Source organism: Bufo gargarizans, chromosome 6, assembly GCF_014858855.1.
Source record: "Bufo gargarizans isolate SCDJY-AF-19 chromosome 6, ASM1485885v1, whole genome shotgun sequence".
Classification (NCBI taxonomy): domain Eukaryota; kingdom Metazoa; phylum Chordata; class Amphibia; order Anura; family Bufonidae; genus Bufo; species Bufo gargarizans.
Window position 1 is genome coordinate 329,153,054 of NC_058085.1, and position 20,834 is coordinate 329,173,887.

The following is a 20,834-nucleotide window of genomic DNA, read 5'->3' on the forward strand; positions in this document are numbered from 1 at the left end:
TGTCATGTCAAAAGAGGTCATGTAGGACATGGGACATCTAGTAGGACCAGCAGCACCAAAGGCTAGATACAGAATAAACGTTACCAGTTATTATTATTATCCACATATATTATCAATATGATTATTATTTTATTTAAAATATTAATGTATTAGCTAGTAGCCTTCTAAGAGTAATTATTGTTGTTCACACTAAATATAAATGCAACTATATGCCAAAAAATAGGAATTCTGTGCAACAGTAACTAACAGTAATACTACTACTAAAAAGTAATAATAAAATTACATATATATATATATATATATATATATATATATATATAATTGTATTATTACTGTTAGTAGTAGTTGTAGTTATGTTGCATTCGATTTCTAAATGTAAAATTTAATAAGAATAATAAATATTATTACTATAATTTTCTGGGGAATAATTTATTAATAAATGTATCGATAGAATGATAGATATGTACATATATATATATATATATATATATATATATATATATATATATATACACACACACACACACACATAAGTCAAGTGGGATTATTCTACTTTTGTTATTTACCAGACTGCTGAATGACAGACAGTATGATAAAAGATGATAAAAGACAGGTTTTACATAAAGTTTTGCGATAGATAGAATGTAAAATAAAAATGATAAAAAAAAGCATATAGCTGGGTTCATGCAGTTGGGGCCTAGTGATGGTTGTGATGCTGAGATGACAAGTGGAAATTTAATTTAGAAACTTAAATATAAAATACAATTAGAAGAAAAGAAATAAGATAAGAAAATATGGCATAACACTAGGCGAACTGTAATGTGTGTGAAAAATTAATACACGTGCATATACAGTAGTATGTAGGAAAGTATATACATGCATACATACTAATATATCTATACACCAGATATTTCTTCAATAACATGATTCATCCTAGTAATGTGATGATGATGATGATTATTATTATTATTAATATTATTATTTTCAGATGTTTGGCACAGACACTATAACTATAACAGTCGGTCACTTTGGGTTCCTATTAAATTAAACTTTTGGTCTTCAATAAAGTTAAAATATGAAGTTATTTTAGCAATCATTAGGCAGCAGTCATTCTTGGGTTTATTTGTTACATACATATATATATATATTATAACTTTATTGTGCATATTTTAAAATATCGGTAATGTTATTCCTGTGCTGTTTATACTCTCATGCAGGCAGTTTTGCTTTTATTTCAATCAGTACATACTGCTAGATTATTTATGTATATCTATAGATGATAGATATGAAATAGATAGATGGAAATAAATTATTAGAACGGGTGATTTCGTGTATATAATGTACAGGGTTCTTGTATATAATGTACAGGTTTCTTGAACATAGTGTATAGGTTTCAATTATACAATGCACATATTTTTGGTATATAGTAATGTTTCAGTTTATATTATATAGTATATTATATAATGTACAGGTCTCCGGTAGGCAATAATGTGTAAGTTTCTATTATATAGTATAGTAAATATGTACAGGTTTCCTGTGTAATGTGTAGGTTTCTATATAGCATAGTATATATGTATAGGTGTCTATGCTATAATGTACAGGCCCCCTGTATATAGTAATGTATAGGTGTCTATGATATAATGTATAGGTGTCTATGATATAATGTGCAGGTCTCCTGTATATAGTAATGTGCAGGTCTCCTGTATATAGTAATGTGCAGGTCTCCTGTATATAGTAATGTGCAGGTCTCCTGTATATAGTAATGTGCAGGTCTCCTGTATATAGTAATGTGCAGGTCTCCTGTATATAGTAATGTGCAGGTCTCCTGTATATAGTAATGTGCAGGTCTCCTGTATATAGTAATGTGCAGGTCTCCTGTATATAGTAATGTGCAGGTCTCCTGTATATAGTAATGAATAGGTGTCTATGATATAATGTACAGGTCCCCTGTATATAGTAATGTATAGGTCTCCTGTATATAGTAATGTATAGGTGTCTATGATATAATGTGCAGGTCTCCTGTGCAGTAGGGTGTAGGTAGCGGTGCTGTGTTGTGCTCCTGTCTCTCCGCTGCTGACGGCGCTGCCGCTTGTGCCTCTGTCTCCCGCTCCAGTGGCCCTCTCACCCTTCACTGTAACACGCCGTATAGGTCACCCGTACCAGAACCGGACACCGCCCAAGAAGAAGAAGCCGCGGACTTCCTTCACCCGCCTGCAGATCTGCGAGCTGGAGAAGAGGTTCCACCGGCAGAAGTACCTGGCCTCCGCCGAGAGGGCCGCCCTGGCCAAGGCGCTGAAGATGACCGACGCCCAGGTGAAGACCTGGTTCCAGAACCGCAGGACCAAGTGGAGGTAAGACATCTGACAGGCCTCCTGCTTGGAGGGAGGGTCAGCCAGAGGGGCAGATGGAGAACCTAGAGATAAATCTGATAGATAGATAATAGATAGATAGATAGATAGATAGATAGATAGATAGATAGATAGATAGATAGATATTAGATAGAAGACAGCACACAGATAATATAGAGAGAAGTTAGATAGAACACATACAGTAGATATGAATTAAAGCTAGATACTAGATCGACAGAAATAGATAATAATATTGATAGAAATAAAATAGATATAGGTAGACAGAAATGGAAAATAGATAATTTTGATAAATATAAATGAAATCTAAATTAGATAAAGAGATAGTAGATAATACTGAAAGAAATTAAATGGTTAGAAAAATATAGACATTAAGTAGATATTAGATAGATAGATAGATATAATATAGATAGATAAAGAGATGGATAGATAATTTATCTTTACATGTATGGATCTATTGTACACATGCAAAAATGTTTTGCGCCATTCTGTTCTTTTGGAGGTGTATCAGTACCGGTATCAGTATCAGTACCGGTTTCAGTATCATTATCAGTACCGGTATCAGTATCAGTACCGGCTTCAGTATCAGTATCAGTACCGGTATCAGTATCAGTACCATTGCTGGAGTTGTTCTCGTGGATTTTTTGTCAGAGTTACATATGGACCTGTTCACACCTGCATTGCTTGGGTATAAATACAGTTAGTAGCTTATAGCCTGAAGCCCCTTCCCTCCTGATATTGATAATGTGTGAGCTGTGAGCTGTGGAGGGGGATCCCCATCATCCTGCTGCACTGAGCATGTAGTCCTGGTGAGGACACAGCCAGAGATATCTCTGTCCTGATCATTATATTGTGTTCTTATTTCACTTTGTCAGTGAAAATGATGGGTGTTGAGGGTCAGAAAATCCTGATGGAGACGCAAGCCCCTGGTGTGAACGTGTCTCCTGTAGAAACTGTCACCATTCTTCCCCAATTTCAAGTCTCTGCGTTATTTCTCTATTTTAAACAGTGCAGGTAAAATCCGCAGTCTGTCTCTGCGCCTTTTGTATGTCTAAAGTTAACCCTTCAAAAAAAAAAAAAAAAATCAGTCCATTGCCTCCTGTTGATGCACACTGCGCCCTGTACATCGGCCGCATGCGCACCACAAATTCTGTATCATTCTTCATGGATTTTGCCTTTATAATTTCTATTTTATCCGATATATTCACACTGTGCGATGGGAAAATTGTGGTGTCTATCGAAATGGAATAATTATGTCATATGGCAAAGATCTATACCTAGCATAACATCTATCTATCTATCTATCTATCTATCTATCATCTACTATCTATCATCTATCTATCTATCTATTATCTATCTATCTATCTATCTATTATCTATCTATCTATCTATCTATCATCTACTATCTATTATCTACTATCTATTATCTACTATCTATCTATCTATCTATCTATCTATCTATCTATGTTGGGGTTAACAATATCAATGTCTTCTATTACCGCATATTGCGACCTAACATCCCTCTGCGCATATGGGAAATTTTGCATTCAATGAAACTGCAATTAATTTGTACAATTAAACGACCTTTTTTTTTCTATGGGTTTATAATTACCGGCATGATTGCAAGAGTTAATTTAGCCCTGGAGGCTAAATTATTGTAATACTTCCGAGTATTACAATAATTTATCTAGGAAATCAATATTTTTTTTATTGTATGCACATTTTTTAATATAATATTACACTACAGGGTACCCGGAAATTATGGAATTCTAGTCAATTGCATAAGAATTGCTGATATACACACACACACATATATATATATATATATATATATATATATATATATATAAAACTATATATATATATATATATATATATATATATGTATATATATATATATGCTACTGTATCTATTTATTTAAATACTTTTTTCATTTTGTTTGGACAAGTCTCCATTATGTCACATACCAAATACCAAATGCTATAAAATAATACAACTTAATTAAAAGAACACAGTTCAGTGTAATTTCGAACATCCTTGAGCCAGGTGTATTGTTTGTATAATATGACTCAGACTATTGTAAAGCGCTGCTTATGATGACATATTAATATTTATATAGGATACATACATAGCACTTTTGATAATCCTAGATATTTTCTATATGGGTAACGTTGCTCATGAACCTCATCTGGTGTCAAAGATTTCATAAATGTCTACAGAGCAACCCTAAAAAAGTGACAACTGTAATAATTGCTGTGTGCCATGCATCCAGAGTCACCTGGGAAATTACTAAAGACAGGTGAAATGTTCGTCCTAGTTCATTACAAGTAGAATGTCTGTCCTGTATATTATCATCATACCCGGCAATACAGTGCTGTATATAGTAATACTTGGCGACCCAGTGCTGTATATAGTAATACTGTGCTATCCAGTGCTGTATATAATTATACTGTGCTATCCAGTGCTGTATATAATAATACTGTGCTATCCAGTGCTGTATATAGTAATACTTGGCGACCCAGTGCTGTATATAGTAATACTGTGCTATCCAGTGCTGTATATAATTATACTGTGCTATCCAGTGCTGTATATAATTATACTGTGCTATCCAGTGCTGTATATGGTAATACTGGGCTATCCAGTGCTGTATATAATAATACTGTGCTATCCAGTGCTGTATATAATAATACTGTGCTATCCAGTGCTGTATATAATAATACTGTGCTATCCAGTGCTGTATATAATAATACTGGGCTATCCAGTGCTGTATATAATAATATTGGGCTATCCAGTGCTGTATATAATAATACTGGGTGATCCAGTGCTGTCTATAGTAATACTGGGCTCTCCAGTGCTGTATATAATAATACTGGGATATCCAGTGCTGTATATAGTAATACTGGGCTCTCCAGTGCTGTATATAGTAATACTGGGATATCCAGTGCTTTATATAGTAATACTGGGCTATCCAGTGCTGTATAAAATAATACTGGGCGACCCAGTGATGTATATAAAAATACTGGGTGATCCAGTTCTATATATAATAATACTGGGTGATCCAGTGCTGTATATAATAATACTGGACTATTCAGTGCTGTATATAATAATACTGGACTATCCAGTGCTGTATATAATAATACTGGGCTATCCAGTGCTGTATATAATAATACTGGACTATCCAGCGCTGTATATAATAATACTGGACTATCCAGTGGTGTATACAATAATACTGGGCTATCCAGTGCTCTATATAATAATACTGGGCTATCCAGTGCTGTATATAATAATACTGGACTATCCAGCGCTGTATATAATAATACTGGACTATCCAGTGGTGTATACAATAATACTGGGCTATCCAGTGCTGTATATAATAATACTGGGCTATCCAGTGCTGTATATAATAATACTGGATTATCCAGTGCTGTATATAATAATACTGGGCTATCCAGTGCTGTATATAATAATACTGGACTATCCAGTGATGTATACAATAATACTGGGATATCCAGTGCTCTATATAATAATACTGGGCTATGCAGTGCTGTATATAATAATACTGGACTATAGTTTCTTACTATAATTATTATAATAGGCTATCCAGTGCTGTACATAATAATACTGGGCTGTCTAGTGCTGTATATAGCAATACTGTGCTATCAAGAGCTGTAGATAATAATACTGGGCTATCCAGTGCTTTAAAAAATAATACTGGGCTATTCAGTGCTGTATCTTGTTATAATAGGCTATCCAGTACTATATATCAGTATATGCAGTGCTGCAGACTTGAGTAATAGACTATCCACTTCTGTATATCATCATACTACTATACTATCCTGTGCAGTTATTATACCAGATGTATATTGTTATCCTGGACTATCCTTGCTTTTTAATTTTATACCAATCTATACAGTACTGTATATAATACTAGACTGTCCAGTAGAGTATATTATACCATACTATCCAATTGCATATTATTATTCTAGACTATATTTGTTTTATATTATTATACCAGACTATCCAGTGATGTATATTATACTATACTTTCCAGTGATGTATATTTTTATACTAGAGTATCCAGTGCTCTATATTATTATACTAGATTATCCACTGCTGCTAGACTACCCAATGTTGTATATAATTATACTAGACTATCCAATGTATATTATTATACTAGACTATGCAATGTTGTATATTATTATACTAGACTACCCAGTGCTGTATATTATTATACTAGACTATCCAGTGCAGTGTCTTATTATACTAGACTATTCAGGGCTGTGTATTATCATACTAGACAATCCAGTGATGTATATTAGTATGCTAGTTTGTCTAGTGCTGCATATTATACCAGACTATTCAGTACTTTATATTATTATCCAGTGTTGTATATAATTATACTAGACTATCCAGAGATGTATATTATTGTACTAGACCAGTGGTGGCTAACCTATGGCACGGATGGCAGAGGTGGCACTCAGAGGGCACCTACACCCTGGAAAAAGTCTATGGTGTACCAATATGCCTTAGACTTTTCCTGCCATTCATCAGCGCAGGGCGCACTATGAACAGCACAGGCAGCGCACTGAATGTAGGCAGGTTATTTTAGCTACATGATAAAGTACATGGAGGATATACTCTATTGGACTGTAGTATTCAGGGTAAATTGCTGTGTTGGCACTTTGCTATAAATAAGTGGGTTTTGGGTTGCAGTTTGGGCACTCGGTCTCTAAAAGGTTCACCATCACTGTACTAGACTATGCATGGATATATATTATTGCACTAGACTAGCCAGTGTTTTTATTTTATTACACTAAACTGTCCAGTGATTTATATGATTATCATCTACCTACCCACCAGATGTTTAATATTCTAGAGATGGTTCTCAGAACTCCTTAAACTTACTTGATCCCGATATCCACAATTCTGAACTCTTATATACCCAGCTCATTATCATTGTTGCAGTTAGTGCTCTGCTTCCAGTGCTGCATAGACTTAGGGGAACCAGATTTAACAGTTGTTTTAAGCTAAATATTCAGCTTTGTTAACTAAATTTTTGTTAAAAAATAATTACTGTTTGGACACATGCGTCACTTTGTGATCCATATCAGCCAAGTGGTGTGGTTATAAATATAGTTTCCCTTTATTTATATCTGAAATGCAATAATAAAAAAAAAAGAATCACAAAATTAGTGCATCTGCACAGCACTGCAGAAAGAAATATGGAAGCCAGAAGACTAAGGCCTCTTTCACACGAACGTGTGCGCTCCGTGGCCGCATTGCCAACCCCATTTGCGGATCCCCAATCCACGGGTGCCGTTCCGTGGGCATTCCACATCACGGATGCGGACCAATTCACTTGAATGGGTCAGCAAATCCGGAGATGTGGAATGGTGCGGAACGGAGGCACGTAGCGGAACCCTACAGAAGTACTATGGAGTGCTTCCGTGGAGTTTCATCCCGTACTTCAATTCCGCAAAAAAGGATAGAACATGTCCTATATTTTTGCGGAACGGACGGATCGCGGACCCATTAAAGTGATTGGGTCTGCGATCCGCAGCGGCTGCCCTAAGGGGCCTAAGGGTACGGTCACATGGTCTGGTTTCTTGATGCAGTTTTGGAAGCCAACATCAGGAGTGGATCTTAAAAGTAGAGAAAGTATAAAGAACAGATTATATGACTTCTCCTCTTTTCAGAATTCACTCCTGGTTTTGGCTTCCAAAACTGCATCAGGAAACTTGACCGTGTGGCCGTACCCTAAAACAAAAATGTCACACCTTATTCAATATAAAATACTTTAAACAAATGGATCATTGGAAAAATTTCGTCTGATGTTCATATGATAACTGAGGGTTACTCTCTATTGATCTCTTCTCAATGCTGGTGAATGACCGTTACGTCAGCACAGTCATACTCTTATTGGCCATTACAGTCATTCAAACTGGCCCTACATGTTCTATGGCACAAGAAGACAAAGATCTTTTCGGGAATGCTCTTGGAAAGTTCTTTTAGGAAACGTCATTCGGGATTCATGATCAGATGAAAATTTTAAACACGGACTTATTTCCAGATGATGGCATCTAGATGGCTAAAAAGATCCTTCAAATTTCAACTGGAGATCAATCATTGTGATAGAAATCTTCCATCATGATCATCTTTAGAGCAATGTATAAAGGCGCCTTTAGCACATGCTATCTGATCATTTGTAACTAACTGTAGAGTTAATCACTGTGTTAATCACATGTACACATAGTCATTGTGACGGTATCATCCGTGTCACCGTCTAGTCTTCCCTTCTTCCCATGAAATAGCACAACCAAAAAATCCACGGAGCAATAATTCGCTAGTATCGCTAGTATTACTGAATAATTCCACATATGAGCCCAAGCTTAATACTGGAACAAGACTTTACTGGAAGCATCACAGGTATTCAGAACTACACTTTCTTTTATGCCCTGCTCCCATGCAAGGGAGACACCCACAACAAATATACATTAACCAATAATACAAAGGTTACAACCCACATAACATCCTCCCCTCTGCTTGTGATATAATCATGGTACACCATGGTTAACATAATCATCATAGGCAGGAAAATACACAATGTCCTCTGTCCTGGAGAGAACCGAGTTGTAATTCAATTATCTCTCAGGACAAAGGGCAATCGCCAATACACACAGAGAGACAATGGAACAGACCTCACTACTCAACGTATACAATGTCCCATCCTTTACAATACACATAGACATTTAACATCACGAATTAGACCAGGGGTTAAAAGTTAGTAAAAGTCTCTTTGGCCTGGCTGTACTCATGGCTTTTCTGTCCAAAACCGGTTCTACACCGTCTTTTGTCCTGGAGACAATTAAGAAGTGATCCACTTATCTCCCAGGGACAGAGGCCAGACTCCATTAGCCACATGGTAGCAAAAGACAGCAAAATACATGAACCCACATAACTATGCAGCCATTGCACAAAACAGGTGCATTCAACATGGGACTGTAATCACATGGTAAGAGGCTGGCAAGTAGTCCTCTCCAAGTACTCGTGGCAACCTCAAATGAGGGGAGTTTGTCACAGTCATTTTTAACAATTGCTGACCCCATGAGCTATAGATGGATTTTTAGACCGGTGTAGCCATTGTACATATAAGAAATAATTTCCTACAGATATTTAGTGTTATACTAGAGTAGAAGTCTGCATGTGAACTCAGTCCTTACGTGTTACTTTACATTGATGCATAATGATAATATACATGTACAGTTTTGCACTAAGCTATTATTTTAATATGTGATTTAAAACTTTGGAATTGTAATAATAATCTGTATGACTCTTATGTGACCTGAAGTATGTTAGGGGTATTATGGCTACACAATATTAATGACCTATCCTGAAGATATCAGATATCAATAATAAATAGGTGGGGATCTGAATCTCAACACCTCTGTAGAGCATGAAGGCCTCTGGTGCTCTTGCTCACTTGAACATGTCAAATCTGTAATTGTCCTGTACCTCTGCTACTAAGGCTAGTTTCACACCAGCGTTTAACATCTCCGGCCGGCTGTTCCAGGAGGGAGCAGCCTGCCGTAGATATCTGGATACGGCACTGCCGGATGCTACCTGACACCCATTCACTATAATGGGGACTGGCAGAAATCCAGCAGCAACCCGGTAAACACGTTGGGGCGGGCAGCAGTTTTTATCAGGTCGAATCTCAGCATATTTGCTGGTTCAGGCTGGATCCCCACCGGTTCCCATTACAGTTAATGAGGCCAGACGGAATACTGGCAGTGCAATCATGGATCCGGCAGGTTATTCCCAGCAGGAACAGCCTGCCAGATCTGCCGAACGCATACGTATGTGAAAAAGGCATTATTAGATGCTATGGTGGTCAACAATGAGGAGATGATAGGGGCACCAAGGCCAATTTATTTCAACTGATTATCAAGGTTTCTGAGAGTGCTAGATCCCCATCGATCTGATACTGATGACCTCTCCTTAGTAAAGGCCATCAATATCGTGAAGCCCAAAACCCTTTTAAGGGCACATTCACACAAGCATTTTTTTGCTGAATCTTTTTCTTTTTTTTTTCACTCATACAAAAACCAATCTAAACTCATTGAACAACTTTAGGGCTCGATCACATATAGATCAGATGAGGTACTTCATTCCTGCTCCTTTATGCCTCATTCACACGTCAGTGTTTTGATCAGTAAGGGCTTGTTCACATGACAGTTGCTCCTCCGTGTCCGTGCTGTGGACCGCAAATTGCTGTCCACAATGCACGGGCACCGGCCGTGCGGGGGCTGCCGCATGCAGATCGTGACCCCAATCACTTGAATGGGGTCCGCGATCCGTCCGTTCCACAAAAAGATAGAGCAAGTTCTATCTTAATGCGGTGCGGAGGCATGGAACGGAACCCACGGAAGCACTTCGTAGTGCTTCCATAGGGTTCCGTGGTTCCGTTCCATTCCGCACTACATCTCCGGATTTGCGGACCCATTTAAATGAATTAATGTTCTGTCATGAGTCATGATTTTTTTCTGTTTTAACTCAATCACTAGGGAAAATCATGTATAAGAACATTCACCTCTCCTTTTAATCCTTTTTATCAGTTTCCATAGTTTTTAACTAAAAAGTTGGATGAAAAGTGACATCTAATGTATTATTTTCAATGGAACTCAATTTTGATCAATAATTAACCCAAAAGATCAGTTTTGATTACTAATGGCTGTGGCCATTGTAAGAAGATTGGTTGGGAATATTCTAAATCTATTACTATTTGACCAGGGTTTTTTTTTAAGTGGATGTCCGACTTATTAAAAACATGTCCCCCAAAGGCCGCAACTGTGAAAAAATAATAAAATAATGTATTTTAACCTGCTTCATCTCTCCACGCTTCCAGTGCTGAATACCCCATGTGACCACTGCAGCCAATCATCAGCCTCACGCACTCAGTAATTCCCCCAAATAAGGCCCTCATAGGTGTCCCCTAGTATTACTAATGCTCTATTAGTGGCCCCCAATATTAATAATGCCCCAGTAGTGGCCCCCAGTATTAATAAGGCCCCCATTAGTGGCCCCCAGTATTAATAAGGCCCCTATTAGTGGCGCTCAGTATTAATAAGACCCCATTAGTGGCCCCCAGTGTTAATAAGGCCACCATTAATGGCACCAGTAAAATTAATGCACCCATAAGTGCCCTCCTAGTATTATAATTCATCCATTAGTGGCTCCCAGTAAGAATAAGGCCCCCATTAGAGAGAGGCCGCAGTATTAATAATAACCCCCTTCCCCACTCTTCTTGTGCGAAAAAATAAATTAAAACTCACCTCCTCCACTTGATCGCACCACGGTGAACACTCACTGCTGACTGGATGCGCAGGACAGGACCTGTGCTCCAGCATGATGACGTTTCGCAGGTCCTGCTGCTCCAGTCAATGCTGAGAAATGTTATCACGCTGGAGCGCAGGTCCTGTCCATCCAGTGAGCAGCGGGTGTTCCCCGCGGCGAGATCAAATGGATGAGGTAAGTTTTATTTATTATTTTAACACAAGCGGAAGAGGGGAGCAAAGGCTGTTCTAATGAGTGCTCCACAATGGAAGCGCTCATCAGTAATAGTGCATAGGTGGCAACCCTACGCACGGCGTACACAGAGCTGCGTACCCACAGAGAGGGCTCTGAGTGCTGCTCTGGCACCCAAGCCATAGGTTTGCCACCACTGCCCCAGGCTGTCAAAGCATACTTCTGGAGCCCCGCAGGGAGGACAGACAAATGGGGGCACTCATGTTCATAATTTGTTGTAGTTCCCAACAGTAGGGCCCCCACTGATCTAATAGTCATCCCATATTCTATGGAGAGGGGAAAACCACTTTAATTCTACCTGAGGAAGAGCATGCTGCACGTTATGAAGACATATGGAAATTCCACTTTGAAAACACATTGGGGGAAATTTATCAAAACTGGTGTAAAGGAAAACTGGCTTAGTTGCCCATAGCAGCCAATCGGATCCCACCATTCATTTACCAAAGGAGCTGTGACAAAATGAAAGGTAGAATCTGATTTGTTGCTATGGGCAACTAAGCCAGTTTTCTTTTACACAGTCTTGATAAATGTCCCCATTGAGAATGACCATTTTCTCATCAGTTTTTAACTAGCAATCCTATCTGTCATAATGGTAGATAATTGTATTTCTTTTTGTGTTAGTCTGAGATTTTTATCTTTTTTGTTGCATTAAAATAGAAGGTTAGACTCTGTTTATATATGCATCGTCGCTACCATTTATGACAGAAGCCATGACACTGCGGCACTACAGATATCAACATTGCCAGACAGACCCTATTGACTTGGAGGTCATGGTTTCAGTGGGGTGTTCATCGTTCTGTTGCATGCACGATTTTTTTTTTTTCTCTCATCAAATGTTAGCAGAGACAGGCTGGCTATAGAATCTACAGGGAAATTTTCCCCGTGAACTGATGACCTCTTGGGGCAGCATAAGCCCTCCTCATTGCCATTGGCCAGGTTCACAAACTATCGGATGCTCTCAGAATTAATTATTGTTGGGAGCATCATGTATTTTTGTATCTGGCAGCCACATGTGCCCTCCTGAATTCAACTGTATGGTTGTCCTCAGGACAGTGATATAGTTGAATACTGCGGTGGCACATAGGAGACCATGGCTTCCTGGCCTGCTGGCTCATAGGCCACTATATGACGTAGTGTGCAATTGGCACAGGGATATAGGAGTCTCGGGCTTTAAAGGGGTATTCCAAAATTGTGCCTGAGGAAGCCAACAGTCCATTGGCAAAACACGCCACACATCCTTTTAATGTTCTTTTATTTAATTTTTAAATAAATCTGAACACTCTTTGATGGACTAGCAGCGCCCTGTACTCAGTTTTTTTATTCTCTGATACATACTGTAGCCATTTGGGAAGCATACTACCGGGGCACTATAGGGGTCATTACTAGTGGAAGTCCATAGAGCTAAAGGTAGTACTCGCTTGGCTCTGTGGTCTGCATCTCACCTCCTAAGCCTCCTGCTCCATATCTTAATTAGAGACAACTGGAGGAGGAGGACAGTACATGGCAGCCATTGATGGCCACCACAGAAGCACAGCTTCTGGGGAGGTTTTTTGTGCTGCACTATGGTATTGCTGACCTTGTCTACTTGTGATGGCCTCATCTACGTTTGTTGCCTCTTCTTCTGTCAGTTTGGACCTGTCTACAAAATGGGAGATGGGAACACTTTTTTCAGGACAATGTTAAGTTCCCAGTCCACCCCTGAACCTAGCCTCTAACATAAATGTCTACATAGCCATATCTGTAACAGTCCATTGGTAAGCAGTACTGAGGTCTTCTGCAGTGTTGGAATGACAGGAAAACATTAGAGCTTTGTAGATACATTCTATAGGGAATATTGGGCGGGGTGACGCTATCTTACACTTTCACCTATGTGGTTCCATCTTAGGTAACATAATTTCTATGGCTCTAGGGGATATTGATGTACTAGTTACTGTATGTACCTACTTTTTCCAGGAAATAATAGGTTCCGGGAATAATAAGTTATAAGCAGGACTTCATGAAAATTGAAGACATGGAGTAAATGGGTGTGGAACAGGGGCATTTTACCTAGGACTAGAGATGAGTGGATCAATTCTGTGGAATCAAAATTTTACCCAATTTTTTTTTTAATCTGTTTTGTTAGAATCAGAATTTCTTGAGATTCAGTTTGGGGGAATTTTTCCAGAGTAAGAGAGTGAGAGGGACAGAGTGAGAGAGAGAGAGTGAGAGTAGGAGAGAGAGAAAAAGTGAGAAGGGGGAGAGAGCAAGAGTGAGAGAGTGAGAGAGGGAGAGAGACAGAGTGAGAGAGAATGAGAGTAAGAGAGAGAAAGACTAGAGTGATAGAGGGAAAGAGAGAGAGGAAGAGAGAGAGGAAGAGAGAGAAGGAGACAGAGTGAGAGAGAATGAGAGTAAGAGAGAGAAAGACTAAAGTGATAGAGGGAAAGAGAGAGAGGAAGAGAGAGAGAGGAAGAGAGTGAGAGTGAGAGAGAAAGAGTGAGATAGGGGGAAAAATAAATTTTCCAGGCATTTAAAGCACTTTAGATTCTGGTAGAATCGGTTTGTCCCCAGATCAAATATGTTTGCCAATTCGGACCAAAAATGAATTTAGGTAATCTCTACCTAGGACTAAAGCCTCATTGATATCAGAGGCGTATCTATCACGAGGCAAACAAGGCATTTGCCTAGGGCGGCACTTGCCAATGGGGCGGCAAAATGCCTTGTTTGCCTAGTGATAGTAAAATGTTCCAAACTTTTTTTCCCCTTTGTCCGCTGCTTGCCGATCCTTCACTATGCGAGCGGCATCGCCGGCGCCGCATAGTCAAGCAGGGACCCTCCTCCCGAGTCCTCCTGACTTCCTCCCGTCCGTGTTCCGGAATTTTCAACTACTGCGCCGAGCCTTCTTTTTCGCGCATGCGCAGTGGGACGGAATACTTACAACACAAGCGGCAGCCACGCGAAAAGTCTTCATACCTCCCTCCTCACACAAACAGTCAAAGAACAGAGTTGGCCACTTCGCCTGACTCCTGGCCTGCCCTGCGAGGAATGTCCAGGTCCAGTCCAGGCAGAGGAACAGGAGTGAGTAAGACGAGAGTTAAAAAGCAAATAGTGCACTGCGAGAGTGAGACTCCTAAATAAAGGTGGTATGTCAGACTGTCTATGGTGCCCCGGGCCTCTCCTTGAGGCTGCCCCATACAGACTGTATGGGGCAGCCTCAAGGAGAGGCCAGGGCCACCATAGACAGTCTGACATACCACCTTTATTTATGGGGGCAGTCACAAGGAGACACTAAACTGTATTGGGGCTGCCACAAGAACATAGTGCACTCTGCACTGTGTCATAAATAAAGGTGGTATGTCAGACTGTCTATGGTGGCCCTGGCCTCTCCTGGAGGCTGCCCCATACAGACTGTATGGGGCAGCCTCAAGGAGAGGCCAGGGCTACCATAGACAGTCTGACACACATACCACCTTTATTTATGACTCAGTGCAGAGTGCACTATTTGCATGTGGCAGCCCCCATACAGTTTAGTGTCTCCTTGAGGCTGGCCCGGCCCCCTCCCCCCATACAGTATAACGTCTCCTTATGTCTGCCCCCATACAGTATGTATAATGTCTCCTTGTGGCTGCCCCCACCCCCCATACAGTATATCGTCTCGTTGAGGCTGCCCCCATACAGTATACCGTCTAGTTGAGGCTGCCCCATACAGTATACCGTCTCCTTGAGGCTGCCCTCATACAGTATAACGTCTCCTTGTGGCTGTTCCCATACAGTATAACGTCTCCTTGTGGCTGTTCCCATACAGTATAACGTCTCCTTGAGGCTGCCCCCATACAGTATAACGTCTCCTTGAGGCTGCCCCCATACAGTATAACGCCTCCTTGTGGTTTTTTTCTTTTAAACGGGTATTTATCGCGATATATATCGTTATCACGATAAATTTCTTAATATTGTTATGCAAAACAGGAAAGGGTGGAGCCTAAAGAGGAAGGGGTGGCGTTTACAGAGGAAGGGGTTTGGCCGTGACAGGAAGGGGTGGGTCAAATTTATATTAGGGGGGTGCCCGAGTTTAGTCTCGCCTATGGCAGCACAAAACCAAGATACACCACTGATTGATATGGTGCACTCATTAAACCAGTATAAAGCACCCAGAGTCTCTGCAACATGTGGAGGTATAGTAGATCCTCATAAACCTCTATATGTGTTAAGTTACGGCTCGGTTGAACTGGAAGACTGGAAGGTCTGCATGAGGCCTTCCTAAAATATATACAACCTTTTATGATGACTGAGCTTGCGAATTGATCACAGGTTCCTGAAGCGATATAAATGTTTGCCTTTAATAATTCATTCCCATAGGGTTATTGCTGGTTAATGATCATGATGACAAATATCCCTGCAATTAACTCCACCCTGAAATAAGGATTCCTGGAGATGATTATAAAATTATAGGCAGAATATGCTGTACCACTGATGTTCTAGATGTCATGTAAGATAGTACTGGGAGGATTAATGGTGGTTTAATTAACTTAATGGAGTATTTGGGAATTCATACATGATGAGGTCAATTGAGTTTTTCAAGTTAACGCTGCTTACATGCTATGTTTTATTGGCCTTTTTGTGGCTTGTAAAAATATGCTTAGAAGTTATGGATTTTTTCTGTGTGTTTTTTCGGGGGACAGTGTTTTTTAGTCACACACATTTTTCTAGACCCTTTTTTTTCCTATAGAGAAGTCTATGGGAAAATATCTGAAGAAACGTCACACCCAGAGCATGCTGCATGATTTACCGTATGAAAAAACACCAAGTGAGCAATGAACAATAAGAAAGCGTCTTAAAGGGGTTGTTTCATTTCAGCAAATGTCATTTATCATGTAGAGAAAATTAGGCACTTACTAATGTATTGTGATTGTCCATATTGCCTCCTTTTCCAGCTCGATTCATTTTTCCATCACAGTATACACTGCTAATCAGCAGAGGTGATTGTACTTGCATACTATTGGAATTAGTGACATCCTCTTTGGTGGCCGGTAATGAGGGAGCTTGCGGTTCCCGTATCTGTGCTAAAGGGTTATCAAATTAAGTCAGCAAAGGATGGACAATCACAATACAGTAGTAAGTGCCTTGTATTAACTTTCTCTACATGATAAATGCAATTTGGTGAAGTGAGACAACCCTTTAAAATGGCAATGAAAAAAGTTCATATTAACCAGGAAAAACACTGTTAAAAAACAGATCAAAAAACATAACAACTAGGGTTGGGTGAATCGGTGAGCTTCTGATCACAGATCTAAAGTCGATTTGCTAAAAAACGTTCTTTTTGTAATGCTGTTTCGGTACAGCATTTACAATGTATTTGCTCCGTGTAGGAAAGCTTCATCTCATGCAAAGTTGCGTGAGACTTCAGTAACTGACTTTGGTATTCCTATCTGTGGATTTAAAAACATTTTAAAATAGGAATCCAAAGTCGGCTTCAGTACCGAGGTACCCGCCAAATCAACATCGGATCTATGATCAGAAGCTCGGTTCGTTCAACCCTAATAACTTGAAATCACCCTCGAGCTGAAGGCTTTTTCCATTGTGGGTTTGCTGTAAAATCCACAATGAATTGGAGATAAAATCCAAACATATTTCATGGGGGTTTTGACTTGGATTACGATTTGGATTTCCATTCATGTGTTACAATAGGGTGAGATCCGCAATGAAATTGTAACACAAATCCATGACATTAGAAAATCTGCATCATACTCCCAATTCTGTGAAGATTTTTTTGTTCCTTACATATAGATAGGGTGTTCAAAAAACGCCATCCTCATGTATTGTATTGAGAATTGCTGCAAATTTTTTGTGCACTAAATCTGAAGCAATTTCTCAGCATGTAAATTCACCCAAAAACTACAAATGAATGAGCAGCAAGGCTGTCAGCAGGATACAGGTTGTAGTTCATAGTAGAATGAATGTAACAGATATGGCTGATCACAAGCCTCTGTGTCTGCTGACAATCTGACTCGGAAGCTACATGGAATCCAATTCTCCCCTTGCTTAATTGTCCTATTCTCAGTGCAAATCCATTGCTTATCTTGTACTGACCCTGAATTGCAGCCTGTAGTATAGCCCAGAGCTGCATTCACAATTCTGCTGCTTCATAGCTGAATTCCCCCTGTATTCTTGGTGATTCAATGCTTGCAGAGAACTTGGTTTGGTTACTTGCACTCTGAGAAATTTAGGGGGTCATTGACAAACATATATATGACACTTTTCCCCGCTCACGCCAGGTCTTTAAAAAGTGGGAGTAGAAGGAAAAACAGTGGCACTTCAACTTCTGTGTTTATTTCTCACCCAGCAAGGAGCTTGATAAAGACTCATTGGAGTCGAAACGTGGCACGCTGGGTGAGAAATAAACACAGAATTGTCTTGAGAAGTTGGAGTGCCACGGTTTTTCCTTCTACTCCTGCATCTTGGGGATCCTAAGAGGCCAGGATCCGACACCACAGGCACCGCCACCGAATGGACTTACTGAGACACCTCAGCAGGTAGTGCTGTCTTTATTTGCAGGTCTAAAAAAGTGGGCACGGCATGGGCGGGGAAGGGGACGGGGCAGTAGGCCCATCTCATTCATCATTTTCTGCACCTGTTTTAGGCGTAGAAAATGGTCTAAATCTACGCAAGAAGGGAGCTTCTTGGCAAACGGTGGATATGCCAAAGTTATGTAGCGGCCGGCACCTATACGTAAATTTTATAGAAACAAAGACCCATTTTTTGTCATATTACAATAGCCAATGGCTATATTAATTCTGTTTGTGGCTTGTTGTCTTTCTATAACATAACTTTTATTTTTATGTCTAAAAAGAACAAAATAAAAATGTTTTCTTTCTTCCCAAAAGCCCTTCATTGACAAAAATTGAAAGCACATCAGTGTTGTTGTTTCCCTTTTTTTTCCTTATTTTCCTTTTGTTGATAGATATAGTGATTTATTTATTCTGTGTATAGACAGTACATGTGTTTTACTTTGCACTGTCTCTATTTTTTTTGTATTTGAATTTTTAGAAATTGTCTTATATTATTCATATAGATCCTATACTCAGACAAATATCTATGATATGCCTGTCAAGAGTTAAGAGATAAAAGTTATGTTTTAGAAAGACAACAAGCTACCAACAGAATTAATATCGCCATTGGCTATTGTAATACATTAATTTGGCACATTGACCGCCAGCTAAAGGGGTATTAGGACCAGCGTCTAAAACGAAGTGGCAGGGACTGCTGGGAGAGTTTAGCTCTGGAGTCAGCAGCATTGTAAATGCGCCTATGGGCTATAATACAGACTGTAACTCGGGATCAGTACAATCTAAGCATTGCAATGGATCCAGAAAGTTACTCAAAATTCATGAAGATTTTTCTTTACATAAACTATAACAATATGTTCTACAGCTAATGTACTCTTTAGAGGCTGCCAAATGTAGGATATAAATTGATCAATTATAAAAAGACATCTTGTACTAATCCCCGAAAATGTGCCTGAAACGGATTCATAATTCATCTGTCAAATCTAATTGATTTAAATATTGGAAACATGAAAGATTGTATGAACAAGGTCTTGTGCGAATGATCTGTTTGTTGTGATTATTTCCTGCTGAGGTTATCAGTTTAAGTATTGCATTTAAAAACTTGATGTTTGGACATCAGTATACATGATGCCCCTATAGAAAAAATGGGGGGGGGGGGGGATTGTCAAGTCCTGCTGGGCTTCAAAATGTTGCAAAATAGGGCTTTGCATTGCTCCTCTTTGGGCTTATTTTAGATTTATACCACTCAGTCCAGTTTTTAAAAGTGTGTGGGAAAATGGGCAGGGTTAGCCTGTCCAACTGATTTATCAACTGCGACTTTAAAAAAAAGTTGCCACAATCTTACGCCAAGAGTTGGCATAGAAAGTGGAGTAACTTCTCGAGACAGAAGTTTTAGACTTAAAATGGTTGTCCTGCCATATATATTGATGATCTATCGTCAGAATAGGTCATCAATATCAGATCGGCAGGGGGCCGAAACCCCGCACCCCCACCATCAGCTGTTTGAAGAGGAGGCAATGATCCATATGAGTGCTACTTCCTCTTCATTACACTGCCCATCGGCTTGGAAGTCCAGTGTAATGACAAGGACTTGTAATTACACTACACCGGCGCTCTACAGGAGACGACGCGAAGTGTAATTAACAGGAAGCAGCACTTGCATGGAGCGCCGCCTCTTCTTCAAACAGCTGATCAGCGGGAGTGCTGGGTGTCGGACCCATACCAATCTGATATTGATGATTTATCCTGAGAATAGGTCATCTGTATATATGGTAGGAGAAGGCCTTTAAAGACACAGACTTCTGGAAAACTGACTTTAAAGGGATACTCCTATCAGAAAGGGTTATTTAAAAAAAAAAATCATAATAAACAATTTTTTGAGAAGTTTTACGTTTTTTTAATGTAGAATTTCACTGTACCGTTGAAAGTTCAATACAAAATATTCTATAGCAATCAACACAAATCTCCTATATAGATAAGTAATACATTATCCGTTTACTGTTGCTGTGAGGGGTAAATGTTATCTGCAAGGCATTCCTCTAGTATTCCCCTTATAGGCCTAGATAAAGATGAGCATTGCACTGATGAGTGTACCGTGCAGGGGCGTAGCTATAGGGGGTGCAGAGGTAGCAGTCGCTACCGGGCCCAGGAGCCTGATGGGGCCCAAAGACCCTTGTGGTGCATAAGAAGACACCAGTATTATAGAAAGTGCATACTGGTCAAGTTACACCTCTGGCTCAAAGGGGTGCCGTTTCAATTTTTGCCTCGGGCAGAACGAAGGCCTTGTGCTTCCTGCCCCTGGCCACAAAGTACTGAGGGAAGGGGGGCCCCAAGCTGAACTCT

General features: G+C 39.6%; 1 protein-coding gene across 5 annotated transcripts in view; it reads left to right on the forward strand.

The window, feature by feature from the left end:
* The window catches only part of TLX1 (T cell leukemia homeobox 1), a 78,277-nt gene that overhangs the window by 714 nt on the left and 56,729 nt on the right, over nt 1-20,834 (forward strand). For 3 of the 5 annotated variants that reach the window (XM_044299913.1, XM_044299914.1, XM_044299910.1), the window contains exon 2: nt 2,114-2,351. In XM_044299913.1, coding sequence (XP_044155848.1) covers nt 2,114-2,351 — 238 coding nt within the window. Of the gene's footprint in view, nt 1-2,113; nt 2,352-20,834 lie in introns of those variants that run through there. The other 2 variants (XM_044299911.1, XM_044299909.1) reach the window with 2 other exon arrangements.